Source organism: Cherax quadricarinatus, chromosome 24 (assembly GCF_038502225.1).
Source record: "Cherax quadricarinatus isolate ZL_2023a chromosome 24, ASM3850222v1, whole genome shotgun sequence".
Classification (NCBI taxonomy): Eukaryota; Metazoa; Arthropoda; class Malacostraca; order Decapoda; family Parastacidae; genus Cherax; species Cherax quadricarinatus.
The window spans coordinates 28,011,377-28,028,876 of NC_091315.1; the positions used below are offsets into that span (position 1 = coordinate 28,011,377).

The 17,500-nt window shown below is 45.4% G+C and overlaps 1 protein-coding gene across 2 annotated transcripts in view; it reads right to left on the reverse strand.

The window, feature by feature from the left end:
• Positions 1 to 17,500, reverse strand: part of LOC128690858 (protein turtle homolog A) — a 355,396-nt gene that overhangs the window by 64,007 nt on the left and 273,889 nt on the right. For both annotated transcript variants that reach the window (XM_070088297.1, XM_070088296.1), the window contains exons 3-4: positions 6,944 to 7,152; positions 5,377 to 5,487 (exon numbers count right to left, since the gene is read on the reverse strand). In XM_070088297.1, the coding sequence (XP_069944398.1) occupies positions 5,377 to 5,487; positions 6,944 to 7,152 (320 nt within the window). The remainder of the gene's footprint in view (positions 1 to 5,376; positions 5,488 to 6,943; positions 7,153 to 17,500) is intronic.

Consider the following 17,500-nt stretch of genomic DNA (forward strand, 5'->3'; position numbering starts at 1 on the left):
AGTGGGTGGGGGGGGATAGAAGAAGCGGTTACAGTGAGTGGATGATAGGGAAGTGGTGCACGCTTATGTGGTAGAGAGGGAGTATGTGGGAGGAAGAAGTATGAATGTGATGTTCGTGTGTGTAAGGAATGAGGAGTATATAGAGGGTAGAAGTATGAATGTGGTGTGTGCGTATGTGTGGGAACAAAGAAGTATGTGGGAGGAGAGGATAGTCTCCACCAGCAGGAGAGATTGGCAAGGCTTGACAGAGAGTGTGGGTCGGAGCAGGAACGAGGCTTTGAGCTAGTGGGGTTTGCAGTGTGTTCGTGGATGGCAGGGGAGGGGAGAATTATATTGACATTGAGTGCGGGGGTTTGTTGAATGGGGACTGTTGTACAAAGGGATGAAATACCCCCTTTCTGCCGGGTCCTTACCCTGGCTCTCTCTTCTTTTAGCATGCCCCTCTTCCAAAAGAAATTGCCGGAAAAAAGACACAACAGAAAGAGACCTTTTATAATTTCGACGTTTCACCTACAAGAACCTTTATCACGTACTTCATAAAGCCTCTTGTGAGCGAAACGTATGAAAAATAATTGGTATATTGTTGTGCTTCTCTTTAACAAAAATCAAATAAAGTTTGTAACAGCCTTTTTCAGCTTTCATTGTATAACATTAATCTTTCTCGTTTAGGAGAAAGAACTCGCAAAGGACCATGATAGACACTTTCAGACTTGCCCAGCCTTACTCTCTCCCCTCCATGTATTTCACTCATTCCAGTTTCCAGTATACAGAGTGCATGCTCAGCTTTATTACCACCGTACTGGTTCCTCTCAACCCATCGTCCCTCATCTTGTGGTTCTGGTCTTCCCATTATCATAAAAGCTGTATCACTCTCTGTATTCTGGTTTAGCAAGTCTTACATCGTGACTTTGTCACGGTCCCGTCACCATCGCTACAGCAGAGCTCCAGTTTGATCTCTTCTTCAGCGAAATACCTTAATAAACTTGCTCGAATCTGCCTTTGTATAACATAACTGATCCATACTGTTACGATCAAGGTAAAACGTTGTCTTGACAAAGTCTTGTTCTAGTCTCTTTCAATACAGACCTGAAGATAATATATAAATATTTCTCAAAACGCTTCTACCTTGCCTTTGAGAGAATTTTCCCCTCCTATCTGGTGTTAGACTTACAACATTGCGTAGCTCCTGACGACGCACAAGAATGCGAAAGATAGATCTTGTGCTTAAAGATTTTCATTCCCCTGTGGCTTGTTCTGCATTAAAGTCGCAATGATTGCATAATGGAAGCAAATCTAATTCCACTAACATAGTAATTATGCCAACAGCCATTATTAGGAACCCCAGCAATGACGTCTCACATCCCCAGGGGTTTAGTGCACCCCCCAGGGGTTTAGTGCACCCCCAGGGGTGCATTACACCCCTGAGGTACAGAAAAAGTGCACCCCAGGGGTTTAGTGCACCCCCCAGGGGTTAAGTGTACCCCCAGGGGTTGAGTGCACCCCTAGGGGTTGAGTGCACCCCCAGGGTTGAGTGCACCCCCAGGGTTGAGTGCACCTCCAGGGTTGAGTGCACCCCCAGGGTTGAGTGCACTTCTGGGTAAGATCTACTGATTCTACAGGCAGCTCCTCACTCCCCGTCACTTATTTCATGTTCTCTCGCTGGTTTATTCATATTATACGCGTTAAAAAGGCACGGAGGATACACAGGAGTACAAGAATACATGGGAGTACACGAAGGATACGCAGGAGTACAAAGCTATACGACGGTGATTTTATTTACGAATGAGAGAATATTCTTGTTTATTTAAAGCAAAGTAAGTGCTGGAGGGTTTGTGTGTTGTCTGAGAGGTTCAGTCCCTTACCAAAGATCTAGTTTCCATGTTTTCCCTTGGGAGAAGACGATTAATTGTCACTCTGCTTCCACCTGCACCATTACCACCACCATCTCCACTGCAACACTACCAACACCATCTCCACCGCTAATACTACTGTCACCAACACCACCCCCAATACTACCAACACCATCACGACCAACACTATGGCTACAACCTCAATGTGGATGAGTGGAACAAACTCCCGAGTACAGTTATAGAGGCTAAAACGTTGTGTAGTTTCAAAAATAGGTTAGATAAATACATGAGTGGGTGTGGGTGGGTGTGAGTTGGATCTGACCAGCTTGTGCTACTAGGTCTGATGCCGTGCTCCTTCCCTAAGTGGAAGTGACCTGACTAGGTGGGTCATTGGGCTAAGCCGGAGGGTGACATGAACTTGCTTCGCATGGGTCAGTCGGCCTGCTGCAGTGTTCCTGCTTTCTTATGTTCTTATGTTCTAGCACCACCACCACTAAACCCTTGGACTACCACCTCGATCACCATCCCCAGCACATTACCACCAATACTAGCACCACCACCATCACCAACACCACTACAAAAGCACCAACCACAATGTTAGCACCAACACCACCTTCACCACCACCAACACTACCACCGCAAAACATGAGCACTTACACCAACAACAACAACAACACCTGTCACCACTACTAACACCACCACTACCACCGCAAACACCTTCAGCACTAACAACAGCTCTAACATGTGCAACAACAGTGTTGTTTAAATTGAAAAACCGAATTATCCTGGTATGACTGAACATTCAATTGTTGATTCTGCAGCTGAAAGCAACAATCATATTAAAATCTTAATGTGTTCATTTTGTGCAAGGGCGTTAAGATGTGTGTTTGTGTATGTGAATTAGTTTGTGTGTATATTTGCGTTATGTTTTGTGTGTATGCCAGTGCAAATGCGTATGGATGTTTAATGTGTGTTTGTGTATGGACGTTACATGTGTGTTTGTGTATGGACGTTACATGTGTGTTTGTGTATGGACGTTACATGTGTGTTTGTGTATGGACGTTACATGTGTGTTTGTGTATGGACGTTACATGTGTGTTTGTGTATGGACGTTACATGTGTGTTTGTGTATGGACGTTACATGTGTGTTTGTGTATGGACGTTACATGTGTGTTTGTGTATGGACGTTACATGTGTGTTTGTGTATGGACGTTACATGTGTGTTTGTGTATGGACGTTACATGTGTGTTTGTATATGGACGTTACATGTGTGTTTGTGTATGGACGTTACATGTGTGTTTGTGTATGGACGTTACATGTGTGTTTGTGTATGGACGTTACATGTGTGTTTGTGTATGGACGTTACATGTGTGTTTGTGTATGGACGTTACATGTGTGTTTGTATATGGACGTTACATGTGTGTTTGTGTATGGACGTTACATGTGTGTTTGTGTATGAACATTGCATGTGTATTTGTGTATGGACGTTACATGTGTGTTTGTGTATGGACGTTACATGTGTGTTTGTGTATGGACGTTACATGTGTGTTTGTGTATAAACGTTGCATGTGTGTTTGTGTATGAACGTTGCATGTGTGTTTGTGTATGAACGTTACATGTGTGTTTGTGTATGAACATTGCATGTGTATTTGTGTATGGGGCGTTGCATGTGTGTTTGTGTATGGGGCGTTGCGTGTGTGTTTGTGTATGGGATAATGAATGTGTGTCTGGAGCTGTACACGTGTTGTATTAACGAGTCATGTACGTGTGTGTATGTTATGACATATATACGTGCGTGTATGTGTCGCATCATATGCGAGATATATGTACTCTAGTACTGTAAGTGAATATAAGCAACTGAATTCTTCAACCTTTAACGCACTTTACCATAGTGTCACAAAAAGAACATAGTATCTGGACTCTACATTAGTTCCCGTAAAGAAATTTTTTGTTCCGCACTTTACTTCAGTTTCCCTTAAAAAAGTTCATATTTTCTTTATTGCAAATGCATTTAGTTAAGTCGTAAATACACAAAGGCTGTTCACTACATAGATTATACGTAATAAAATGGTGAGTACAATCAGGAATTGTATGTGTATCGTGCTAAGCAAACGGAGGAACGAGCCTTCACTCAGCTCTTAGTTTTTACGACATTAATAATTGTAATAATGTTGGCAGAATTACCGACAATATGTAAAGTAAAAGGACATAAGAGTGACTAATATGACATTTTTATTGTGACAACGTTTCTCTCTCTAGGAGCTGTGTCAAGCCATAACGACTTGACACAGCTCCTAGAGAGCGAAACGTTGCCACAATAAAAATGTCATATTAGTCGCACTTGTGTCCTTTTACTTTACATATATTAATGATAATAAAGCATTAACTCGAAGGGGCGAGATAGAGCACATTTTGAGGTTCATGTCTCTCAGGGTTCATGCCCTGAGAATCTACTTTAGTCCCTGCTGGTATAAGTCCCTGGCTGGTATAAGTCCCTGGCTGGTATAAGTCCCTGGCTGGTATAAGTCCCTGGCTGGTATAAGTCCCTGGCTGGTATAAGTCCCTGGCTGGTATAAGTCCCTGGCTGGTATAAGTCCCTGGCTGGTATAAGTCCCTGGCTGGTATAAGTCCCTGGCTGGTATAAGTCCCTGGCTGGTATAAGTCCCTGGCTGGTATAAGTCCCTGGCTGGTATAAGTCCCTGGCTGGTATAAGTCCCTTTCTGGTATAAGTCCCTGGTTGGTATAAGTCCCTGGTTGGTATAAGTCCCTGGTTGGTATAAGTCCCTGGCTGGTATAAGTCCCTGGCTGGTATAAGTCCCTGGCTGGTATAAGGGTTACACGCAGCCTTAATGGTCGTCGTGTAGTGGAGAGACTTTAAATCTTATTAACAAACCAGCCACATGACTTCATCACTTAACATTATTAAAAAAATTATAGTCTGTATTAAAGCTAAATCCGCTTGTCTTAGAAAGTAAAAATGATATTGTCTTCGAGGTAATCAGAAAAGCTCTTTACTCAGTAAATATCTGAGATACAATCACCGTCAGAGGCATGAATTCCCTCTCCAATATCCGTGGCGCCCAAGACACTGTTGTGATAGCGGTAAATATTGGAGCGGCAAATGAAGCGAACACCTTACTGACAAGCCTCATGATAAACTACCGGGAGACAAAGGGAAAAACCAATAAAGGACAAAATGAAATTATTTGGCCGGGGAAAGGGGGGGGGACGTTCAGTGGATGCCAAAGCCAGCAGGGGGCGCGGCCCCCTCATCCTCCCACGAGCTGTCGTTGGCACCAGTGGCCACCGATGCGGGAATGTAACCCAGGAACTATCGTTCGTATTTTCTTACGGATTTACCTTCCTCCCTTGGCCCATCCTTTCCTCTCCACCCTCTCTCCATCCGTCCTTCTTTCTCTCTAAGGAACATTCACCGTTCTCTCACAGTAACGCTCACCGTTCTCTCTCGGTTACACTCAATGTTCTCTCGGTAACACTCACCGTTCTCTCTCTCGGTAACACTCACCGTTCTCAGCACGGCAGTGTAAGGTGAGTGGGTCACCAACGGGGTATGGACCAATGACGCCGCTCACTTCAAGACCAGCTTGGCTCACCACCGACAGTCTCCGGGGCGGTACTGAGGAACGACAGACCACACAGCGTTACAAAATACACAGACAACTATTTCGCGGACAGAAGAGGGAATAATGTTCATCTGACACCTCGAAGCCTGGACAGTTTTTAATAGTACTCCTGAAATCACTAGTGTTTATGGATAATTAAAGTGTAATGAGCACTCGTCAGTGCTCAATAATAACCCCACCCGAAGACAGACACTCAGGAGATTAATTGATACATATATTTCGACCCAATTCTGGGATCCTCTTCAGCAACTGAAGGGGTCGAAATATACATACCAATCAGTCTCCTGAGTTTCTGTCTTCATGTGAGTTGTTACTGAACATTAATGTTTATATTTAGTAAGTATTGGGGGAAGACATTGCGGTGGTGTTAGCATACTACTGGTCCTTACCAGACGCACCATGGCATGTATGACTACACACGCACCCTTCCTTGCTTAATAAGTATTTTAATGCAAGTTAAACAAGGAAGGGAGACTGAATTGCTAATACCAGAACACTTGTCTGTATACACGTTGTTAAGACAAAGATATAACTCATTTCTGTGCCATTAAATGTAAAGCAATATACAAGTTTGTATTACGTAAATAGTATCTTAGGCTACAACACGTACATACTTTTATATAGTTAATATTATAATTAAGAATGTGTGCAAAGGTGATTATCGACATGTGTTGGTGCCGTGTCCTGTGGAGAAAATATTCAAGCTGGTATGGTAACACTCGTATGTCAACACTGGTGTGGTAACACTTGTATGGTGACACTGATATAGGAACACTGGTATGGTGACACTGGTATGGTAACACTGGTATGGGAACACTAGTATGGTAAAACTGGTATGGTAATACTGGTATGGCAACACTGGTATGGTAACGCTGGTTTTGGGAACACTGGTATGGTAACACTGGTATGGTAACACTGATATGGGAACACTGGTATAGTAGCACTGGTATAGTAACACTGGTATGGTAACACTCGTTTGGGAACACTGGTATGATAACACTGGTTTGGGAATACTGGTATGGTAACTTGGTATGGTAACACTGGGATGGTAACAGTGGTATGGTAACACTGGTATGGTAACACTGGTACGGTAACACTGGTATGGTAACATTGGTATAGTAACACTGGTATGATAACACTAACAAACTGCTAAAACACGCGCGTGTGCACAAATTTAGTAAGGAAACGTTTCACCAAGATTGTCTTTTATTTTTAAAGTCACTTGTAGGGAAGAGTTTCTTTATACGATATTATACTGTGTGTATACATGTGTCTTATGACACAAGTGGCCAACTTGTCTTCTCCCACAACCACCTCGTAACATACATCATAAGCATCTGTATTAAATAAATGACAGCCTCACTGACGTTTTTGGGGTGACTTAAAAAATCAAAGGTACAGAAAATTTATGGTAATTTCTGTAGAAAATATATAAAAATACAGACGTACCTACGACGTGCAGCTGAACGCGGACGTTCCTAGTTGGGTGGGATCGGAAGTCGACCCGGCACCTGTAGAGGTCGTGATCCGACGCCCGCACCGGGTGCAGCACCAAACCCGGGGGACGAGCTGAGAAGTCCAGGCGAGCACGGTTGCCCAGCGTCGCATCGTCCGACCAGTGGAGACCTCCCCGCACGGGTCCATTTCGACCGTCAATGCTGATGATGGAAGAAACGTAACATTGTGAGCCAGCTGAGTAAGCAAGCGGTTATATTTTGGGTTAGAATCACCATTTAGGTTAGATTCACTATTTATATATTTATAGATGTGGTTGTAAGAGTGAATGCGAGGGTCTTGGCAAGAGGTGTGGAGTTCAAAGATAAAGAATCAAACACAAAGTGGGAGTTGTCACAGTTGCTTTTTGCTGATGACAATGTGCTCTTGGGAGATTCTAAAGAGAAGTTGCAGAGGTTGGTGGATGAATTTGGTAGGGTGTGTAAAAGAAGAAAATTAAAAGTGAATACAGGAAAGAGTAAGGCTATGAGGATAACAAAAAGATCAGGTGACGAAAGATTGGATATCAGATTGGAGGGAGAGAGTATGGAGGTGAATGTATTCAGATATTTGGGAGTGGAAGTGTCAGCAGATGGGTCTATGAAGGATGAGGTGAATCATAGAATTGATGGGGGGGGAAAGGGTGAGTGGCGCACTTAGGAGTCTGTGGAGACAAAGAACTTTGTCCGTGGAAGCAAAGAGGGGAATGTATGAGAGTATAGTTTTACCAACGCTCTTATATGGGTGTGAAACATGGGTGATGAATGTTGCAGCGAGGAGAAGGCTGGAGGTAGTGGAGATGTTATGTCTGAGGGCAATGTGTGGTGTGAATATAATGCAGAGAATTCGTAGTTGGGAAGTTAGGAGGAGGTGCGGGATTGCCAAAACTGTTGTCCAGAGGGCTGAGGGAGGGTTGTTGAGGGGGTTCAGATATGTAGAGAGAATGGAACGAAGCAGAATGACTTCGAGAGTGTATAAATCTGTAGTGGAGGGAAGGTGGGGCAGGGGTCGGCCTAGGAAAGGTTGGAGGGAGGGGGTAAAGGAGGTTTTGTGTGCAAGGGGCTTGGACTTCCAGCAAGCATGCGTGAGCGTATTTGATAGGAGTGAATGGAGACAAATGGTTTTTAAAACTTGACATGCTATTGGAGGGTGAGCAAAGTAACATTTATGAAGGGGTTCAGGGAAACCGGCAGGCCGGACTTGAGTCCTGGAGATGGAAAGTACAGTGCCTGCACTCTGAAGGAGGGGTGTTAATATTGTAGTTTTATAAACTGTAGTGTGAAGCACCTCTCTGGCAAGACAGTGATGGAGTGAATGATGGTGAAAGTTTTTCTTTTTCGAGCCACCCTGCCTTGGTGGGAATCGGCCGATGTGTTAAAAAAAATCATCATTATTGCGCAGCTAGACTCATCTACATCGATATTTACACAAATTGTGATATATGGTTCAGAAAATCAACAAGTTGAAGAATGAGATACCTGTGCAATATTTTGGAATCCTTATTGAGGACAAATTTCGCCACACGGTGGCTTCATCAATCCAATACAAAGAAGAAAGGTGAAAATGGAGGAATTTGAGGTAATCAGTCCTTCAGCATGGCACAAGTGTCTCATTCTTTATTTACAAAAGTTAAAAAATAAAACCGTGTATATGTAAGTAATGTGCATATCACAGTGGACGTTTCTCTCTCGTACATTGTTACTTCTGAAGACTTCTAGCCTTGGCTTCCAAATTTTGTACTGACGTCATATTATTAATGGTATACAATACCGACAGGTTCATGAATAAGATATATATGCAACACTTTGGTCTCTCTACTGCCAAAACGTTCCGCCTGCACACCAGACAGAATTTTTTGTCCAATACAGACAGTAGAAGTAATTTTGAGACACATCTTCAGTTTTCCAGAAAGAATAAATTAAACCCAGATATTTAAATACCTCGTGCCACTTCTGAGGTCTCTAATAAGTGAACGTTCATTCCCAGGTAAAGTGTTCATCAGCAGTTCACCTGAACACAACCAGTCACATCCAAACACTACATTTTTTAACAGTATTACACTGTCTAGTGAAAATTTTGAGTTATGTATACACAAATTTTATCCCTATATAAACCATAGTTCTTGGGTTAGTATAAAAAAGGATAGAAGAGCGTACGAGCAAGAATGTTTGACTGTGAAAAGTGACTACTGCAGTGACTACTGTGCGAAGTGATTACTGCAGTGACTGCTGTGAGAAGTGACTACTGCAGTAACTACTGTGAGAAGTGGCTACTGCAGTGACTACTGTGAGAAGTGAGAGACTACGGAAGTGACTACTGTGAGAAGTGAGTAACTACTGCAGTGACTACTGTGAGAAGTGAGTAACTACTGCAGTGACTGCTGTGAGAAGTGACTACTGCAGTGATTGCTGTGAGAAGTGACTACTGCAGTGACTACTGTGAGAAATGAGTGACTACTGCAGTGACTACTGTGAGAAGTGACTACTGCAGTGACTGCTGTGAGAAGTGACTACTGCAGTGACTGCTGCGAGAAGTAACTGCTGCAGTGACTGCTGTGAGAAGTGACTACTGCAGTGACTGCTGTGAGAAGTGACTACTGCAGTGATTGCTGTGAGAAGTGACTACCGCAGTGACTGCTGTGAGAAGTGACTATTGCAGTGTCTACTGCAGTGACTACTATGAGAACTGACTACTGCAGTGACTACTTTGAGAAGTGACTACTGTGAGAACTGACTACTGTGAGAAGTGAGTGACTACTGGAGTGACTACTGTGAGAAGTGAGTGACTACTGTGAGAAGTGACTACTGTGAGAAGTGAGTGACTACTGCAGTGACTACTGTGAGAAGTGAGTGACTACTGCATTTACTACTGTGAGAAGTGAGTGACTACTGCATTGACAACTGTGAGAAGTGAGTGACTACTGCATTTACTACTGTGAGAAGTGAGTGAGTGACTACTGCATTGACAACTGTGAGAAGTGAGGGACTACTGCAGTGACTACTGTGAAAAGTGAGTGACTGCTGAAGTGACTACAGTGAGAAGTGAGTGATTATAGCAGTGACTGTTGTGAGAAGTGAGTGACTACTGCATTGACTACTGTGAGAAATGACTACTGTGAGAAGTGAGTACTGCAGTAACTACTGTGACAAGTGACTACTGCATTGACTACCCTGAGAAGTGACTACAGGAATGACTACTGTGAGAAGTGAGTAACTACTGCAGTGACTACTGTAAGAAGTGACTATTGCAGTGATTAGTGTGAGAAGTGACTACTGCAGTGAATACTGTGAGAAGTGAATGGTTGTTGCAGTGACTACTGTGAGAAGTGAGTAACTACTGCAGTGACTGCTGTGAGAAGTGACTACTGCAGTGACTGCTGTGAGAAGTGACTACTGCAGTGACTGCTGTGAGAAGTGACTACTGCAGTAACTACTGTGAGAAGTGACTACTGCAGTGACTACTGTGAGAAGTGACTACCGTCAGAAGTGACTACTGCAGTGACTACTGTGAGAAATGAGTGACTACTGCAGTGACTGCTGTAAGAAGTGAGTGACTACGGCAGTGACTACTGTGAGAAGTGAGTGACTACTGCAGTGACTACTGTGAGAAGTGAGTGACTACTGCAGTGGCTACTGTGAGAAGTGAGTGATTACTGCAGTGACTACTGTGAGACGTGGGTGATTATAGCAGTGGCTACAGTGAGAAGTGAGTGACTATTGCAGTGACTACTGTGAGAAGTGACTACTGCAGTAACTACTGTGAGAAGTGACTACTGCAGTGACTACTGTGAGAAGTGACTACTGCAGTGACTTCGGTGAGAAGTGAGTAACTACTGCAGTGACTACTGAGAGAAGTGACTACTGCAGTGACTACTGTGAGAAGTGAGTAATTACCGCGGTGACTACTGTGAGAAGTGAATACTGCAGTGACTACTGTGAGAAATGTGTAACTACTACAGTGACTACTGTGAGAAGTGACAACTGCAGTTACTACTGTGAGAAGTGAGTAACTACTGCAGTGACTACTGCAGTGACTACTGCAGTGACTACTGTGAGAAGTGAGTAACTACTGCAGTGACTACTTTGAGAAGTGAATACTGCAGTGACTACTGTGAGAAGTGTGTAACTACTACAGTGACTACTGTGAGAAGTGACTACTGCAGTTACTACTGTGAGAAGTGAGTAACTACTGCAGTGACTACTGCAGTGACTACTGTGAGAAGTGAGTAACTACTGCATTGATTACTGTGAAAAGTGACTACTGCAGTGACTACTGTGAGAAGTGAGTAACTACTGCAGTGACTACTGTGGGAAGTGACTACTGCAGTGACTACTGTGAGAAGTGAGTGACTGCTGCAGTGACTACTGTAAGTAGTGAGTGACTGCTGCATTGACTACTGCAGTGACTACTGTGAGACGCGAGTAACTACTGCAGTGACTACTGTGGGAAGTGACTACTGCAGTGACTACTGTAAGTAGTGAGTGACAGCTGCATTGACTACTGCATTGACTACTGCAGTGACTACTGCAGTGACTACTGTAAGTAGTGAGTGACTGCTGCATTGGCTACTGCATTGACTACTGCAGTGACTACTGCAGTGACTACTGCAGTGACTACTGCAGTGACTACTGCAGTGACTACTGCATTGACTACTGCATTGACTACTGCAAAAAAGGGAATTAGAAAAGCAAAAAGAGATTATGAGGTTAAAGTTGCAAGACAATCGAAGACTAACCCAAAAGGATTCTTTCAGGTATACAGAAGTAAGATCAGGGACAAGATAGGCCCACTCAAAAGTTCCTCGGGTCAGCTCACTGACAGTGATAAGGAAATGTGTAGAATTTTTAACACATACTTCCTCTCAGTTTTTACACAAGAGGATACCAGCGATATTCCAGTAATGATAAATTATGTAGAACAGGACGATAATAAACTGTGCACGATTAGGGTCACAAGTGACATGGTCCTTAGGCAAATAGATAAATTAAAACCTAACAAATCCCCAGGCCCTGATGAACTGTATGCAAGGGTTCACATACAGTGTTATCATCAAGCACCAGCCTGCCACATACAGTGTCATCATCAAGCACCAGCCTGCCACATACAGTGTCATCATCAAGCACCAGCCTGCCACATGTAGAACTAGTCTCCTGTCAATGTCATTATTGTTAATTGATGTATGTGCTGGACTTCATAAAAAGGGAGACCTGGAAGTCTTTGGTTTGTGCAATATTTAAATACTTGTTAATGAATGTTATATGACTCCTAGTATCTACTTTGTCAGTGAGGATTTAAAGTTTTTGACTAGTTTACCATAAAACATCACTCCTCTAGTATTTCATTGTGCTAGTAGTCCGCCACAAAACACCACTCCTTAAGTATTTTCATTGTGCTAGTAGTCCGCCACAAAACACCACTCCTTAAGTATTTTTATTGTGCTAGTAGACCGCCACAAAACACCACTCCTTAAGTATTTTTATTGTGCTAGTAGTCCGCCACAAAACACCACTCCTTAAGTATTTTCATTGTGCTAGTAGCCCGCCACAAAACACCACTCCTTAAGTATTTTCATTGTGCTAGTAGCCCGCCACAAAACACCACTCCTTAAGTATTTTTATTGTGCTAGTAGACAGCCACAAAACACCACTATTTAAGTATTTTTATTGTGCTAGTAGCCAGCCACAAACACCACTATTTAAGTATTTTTATTGTGCTAGTAGCCAGTCACTTTCAGCTGTGTAATGCAGTGTAAAGTAGTATTATTGTGATATAGTTAACAGACTTTAAAGGCTGTTGCAGTACCCACTGTTGCTTGTTGAAATGAACCCTGAGTTTACACAGTGGCTCACCGGGTCTCGAGGTTCTTACATATGATGCAACTGAATATCACTGAATATACTCATTATTCTTAATGGTAGTTTAGCATGATGGTCGTGTACCAAGGTGTGAATAGAGTGGCATGTCGTTACCAGCTGTTTTTCGCATATCGTGACTGCTTAATACGATGACGTTAGTCACGTTTGCTAAGGGTCAGTTAACATTATAGGACGTATAGCAAAGTTATACGAATCAGTCTGAGTCAAACTTTTTAAATATCCTATTCATTGTGTTTTTATAACTCTCTCTTTCTCTCTCTCTCTCTCTCTCTCTCTCTCTCTCTCTCTCTCTCTCTCTCTCTCTCTCTCTCTCTCTCTCTCTCTCTCTCTCTCTCTCTCTCTCTCTCTCCCTCTCTCTCCGTCTCTCTCTCTCCCTAACACTCTAATATCCACCTCTCTTACAGCCATTATTACATCATACATCACTGTCTAAAGTCAAATTTTATTGTATTGTCTCCCCCCTCTCCCCCCACCTACACACTAAAACCTAAAAAAAAAAAAAATTCCCGTTAAAAAAAATTTTTTACTCTCAACAACTTACCACTTATTCCATACATTTGCCACGCTATCCACATAGCTTCACTAGTGACCCTATTTTACAGAGTCACAATTACAACGAACAATTCTGCTCACGTATATACTTCAAATGTAAACAGGTGATCCACACCTCCCCTCCCCGTCCTAAATGCCCCTTGTTTCTCTGCAATCATGCTATCTGTTTTTCCATTACTCTTTCAATAATAATCCTGCCATGCATTTTTCCTGGTATTCTCGAGAGACAAGAGAGTGTAAGAGGGGCTGTTGAGATAGTTTAGTAATCTAGAATGGAGGGAGCAGGATAGATTGATCAAGCGGGTGTATAAATGTAGGGTGGATGGTAAATGCTGTAGGGGACGTCCACAAAGAGCTCTTTTGATTCCATTTTTATTTTTTATAAAATGGTAACAGATTTGAAAGTGTAATTTTCTACATGTGTTAGATGAACTGTTTATACAGTTTCATGGGTTTGTAAAGTGCAACTTCAACATGCGCACCGCTAGTGGCCCGGAGCAGATCTAATCAACGCAACAATTTGTATCAGTATTGGCCAATATATCCGGTTTGACCTTTCTAATGTCATCATTTATTCTAGCACAGATTGTTATAATGTCAGCTACGTGTATCTGTAAAGAAATACTTCACAAACCTCCACAAAAAGTCTACGGATATAAAGTGAGAGGAGTGTGGGGAGGCCATGTGATGAGGCCATGTGATGAGGCCATGTGATGAGGCCATCACGCTTGATCCATCTACCAAGAAATATATTTCACAATAATTGCGCTATCGTATGCAGAATTTTTTTAATTTTATTTTTAAAAACGAAAACTGTCAACTTGGATGATTCGATCTCTTGACAATACGAATTATGGTGGTGGCTGCCACAACCTGGCCAGTACGACTGTGTGCTGCCACAACCTGGCCAGTACGACTGTGTGTTGCCACAACCTGGCCAGTACGACTGTGTGTTGCCACAACCTGGCCAGTACGACTGTGTGTTGCCACAACCTGGCCAGTACGACTGTGTGTTGCCACAACCTGGCCAGTACGACTGTGTGTTGCCACAACCTGGCCAGTACGACTGTGTGTTGCCACAACCTGGCCAGTACGACTGTGTGTTGCCACAACCTGGCCAGTACGACTGTGTGTTGCCACAACCTGGCCAGTACGACTGTGTGTTGCCACAACCTGGCCAGTACGACTGTGTGTTGCCACAACCTGGCCAGTACGACTGTGTGTTGCCACAACCTGGCCAGTACGACTGTGTGTTGCCACAACCTGGCCAGTACGACTGTGTGTTGCCACAACCTGGCCAGTACGACTGTGTGTTGCCACAACCTGGCCAGTACGACTGTGTGTTGCCACAACCTGGCCAGTACGACTGTGTGTTGCCACAACCTGGCCAGTACGACTGTGTGTTGCCACAACCTGGCCAGTACGACTGTGTGTTGCCACAACCTGGCCAGTACGACTGTGTGTTGCCACAACCTGGCCAGTACGACTGTGTGTTGCCACAACCTGGCCAGTACGACTGTGTGTTGCCACAACCTGGCCAGTACGACTGTGTGTTGCCACAACCTGGCCAGTACGACTGTGTGTTGCCACAACCTGGCCAGTACGACTGTGTGTTGCCACAACCTGGCCAGTACGACTGTGTGTTGCCACAACCTGGCCAGTACGACTGTGTGTTGCCACAACCTGGCCAGTACGACTGTGTGTTGCCACAACCTGGCCAGTACGACTGTGTGTTGCCACAACCTGGCCAGTACGACTGTGTGTTGCCACAACCTGGCCAGTACGACTGTGTGTTGCCACAACCTGGCCAGTACGACTGTGTGTTGCCACAACCTGGCCAGTACGACTGTGTGTTGCCACAACCTGGCCAGTACGACTGTGTGTTGCCACAACCTGGCCAGTACGACTGTGTGTTGCCACAACCTGGCCAGTACGACTGTGTGTTGCCACAACCTGGCCAGTACGACTGTGTGTTGCCACAACCTGGCCAGTACGACTGTGTGTTGCCACAACCTGGCCAGTACGACTGTGTGTTGCCACAACCTGGCCAGTACGACTGTGTGTTGCCACAACCTGGCCAGTACGACTGTGTGTTGCCACAACCTGGCCAGCACGACTGTGTGTGCCACAACCTGGCCAGTACGACTGTGTGTTGCCACAACCTGGCCAGTACGACTGTGTGTTGCCACAACCTGGCCAGTACGACTGTGTGTTGCCACAACCTGGCCAGTACGACTGTGTGTTGCCACAACCTGGCCAGTACGACTGTGTGTTGCCACAACCTGGCCAGTACGACTGTGTGTTGCCACAACCTGGCCAGTACGACTGTGTGTGCCCACAACCTGGCCAGTACCTGTGTGCCACAACCTGGCCAGTACGACTGTGTGTTGCCACAACCTGGCCAGTACGACTGTGTGTTGCCACAACCTGGCCAGTACGACTGTGTGTTGCCACAACCTGGCCAGTACGACTGTGTGTTGCCACAACCTGGCCAGTACGACTGTGTTGCCACAACCTGGCCAGTACGACTGTGTGCTGCCACAACCTGGCCAGTACGACTGTGTGTTGCCACAACCTGGCCAGTACGACTGTGTTGCCACAACCTGGCCAGTACGACTGTGTTGCCACAACCTGGCCAGTACGACTGTGTGTTGCCACAACCTGGCCAGTACGACTGTGTGTTGCCACAACCTGGCCAGTACGACTGTGTGTTGCCACAACCTGGCCAGTACGACTGTGTGTTGCCACAACCTGGCCAGTACGACTGTGTGTTGCCACAACCTGGCCAGTACGACTGTGTGTTGCCACAACCTGGCCAGTACGACTGTGTGTTGCCACAACCTGGCCAGTACGACTGTGTGTTGCCACAACCTGGCCAGTACGACTGTGTGTTGCCACAACCTGGCCAGTACGACTGTGTGTTGCCACAACCTGGCCAGTACGACTGTGTGTTGCCACACGACCTGGGCCAGTACGACTGTGTTGCCACAACCTGGCCAGTACGACTGTGTGTTGCCACAACCTGGCCAGTACGACTGTGTGTTGCCACAACCTGGCCAGTACGACTGTGTGTTGCCACAACCTGGCCAGTACGACTGTGTGTGCCACAACCTGGCCAGTACGACTGTGTGTTGCCACAACCTGGCCAGTACGACTGTGTGTTGCCACAACCTGGCCAGTACGACTGTGTGTGTCCACAACCTGGCCAGTACGACTGTGTGGTGCCACAACCTGGCCAGTACGACTGTGTGTTGCCACAACCTGGCCAGTACGACTGTGTGTTGCCACAACCTGGCCAGTACGACTGTGTGTTGCCACAACCTGGCCAGTACGACTGTGTGTTGCCACAACCTGGCCAGTACGACTGTGTGTTGCCACAACCTGGCCAGTACGACGCCACAACCTGGCCAGTACGACTGTGTGTTGCCACAACCTGGCCAGTACGACTGTGTGTTGCCACAACCTGGCCAGTACGACTGTGTGTTGCCACAACCTGGCCAGTACGACTGTGTGTTGCCACAACCTGGCCAGTACGACTGTGTGTTGCCACAACCTGGCCAGTACGACTGTGTTGCCACAACCTGGCCAGTACGACTGTGTGTTGCCACAACCTGGCCAGTACGACTGTGTTGCCACAACCTGGCCAGTACGACTGTGTTGCCACAACCTGGCCAGTACGACTGTGTGTTGCCACAACCTGGCCAGTACGACTGTGTGTTGCCACAACCTGGCCAGTACGACTGTGTGTTGCCACAACCTGGCCAGTACGACTGTGTGTTGCCACAACCTGGCCAGTACGACTGTGTGTTGCCACAACCTGGCCAGTACGACTGTGTGTTGCCACAACCTGGCCAGTACGACTGTGTGCTGCCACAACCTGGCCAGTACGACTGTTGCCACAACCAGGCCAGTACGACTGTGTGTTGCCACAACCTGGCCAGTACGACTGTGTGTCCACAACCTGGCCAGTACGACTGTGTGTTGCCACAACCTGGCCAGTACGACTGTGTGTTGCCACAACCTGGCCAGTACGACTGTGTGTTGCCACAACCTGGCCAGTACGACTGTGTGTTGCCACAACCTG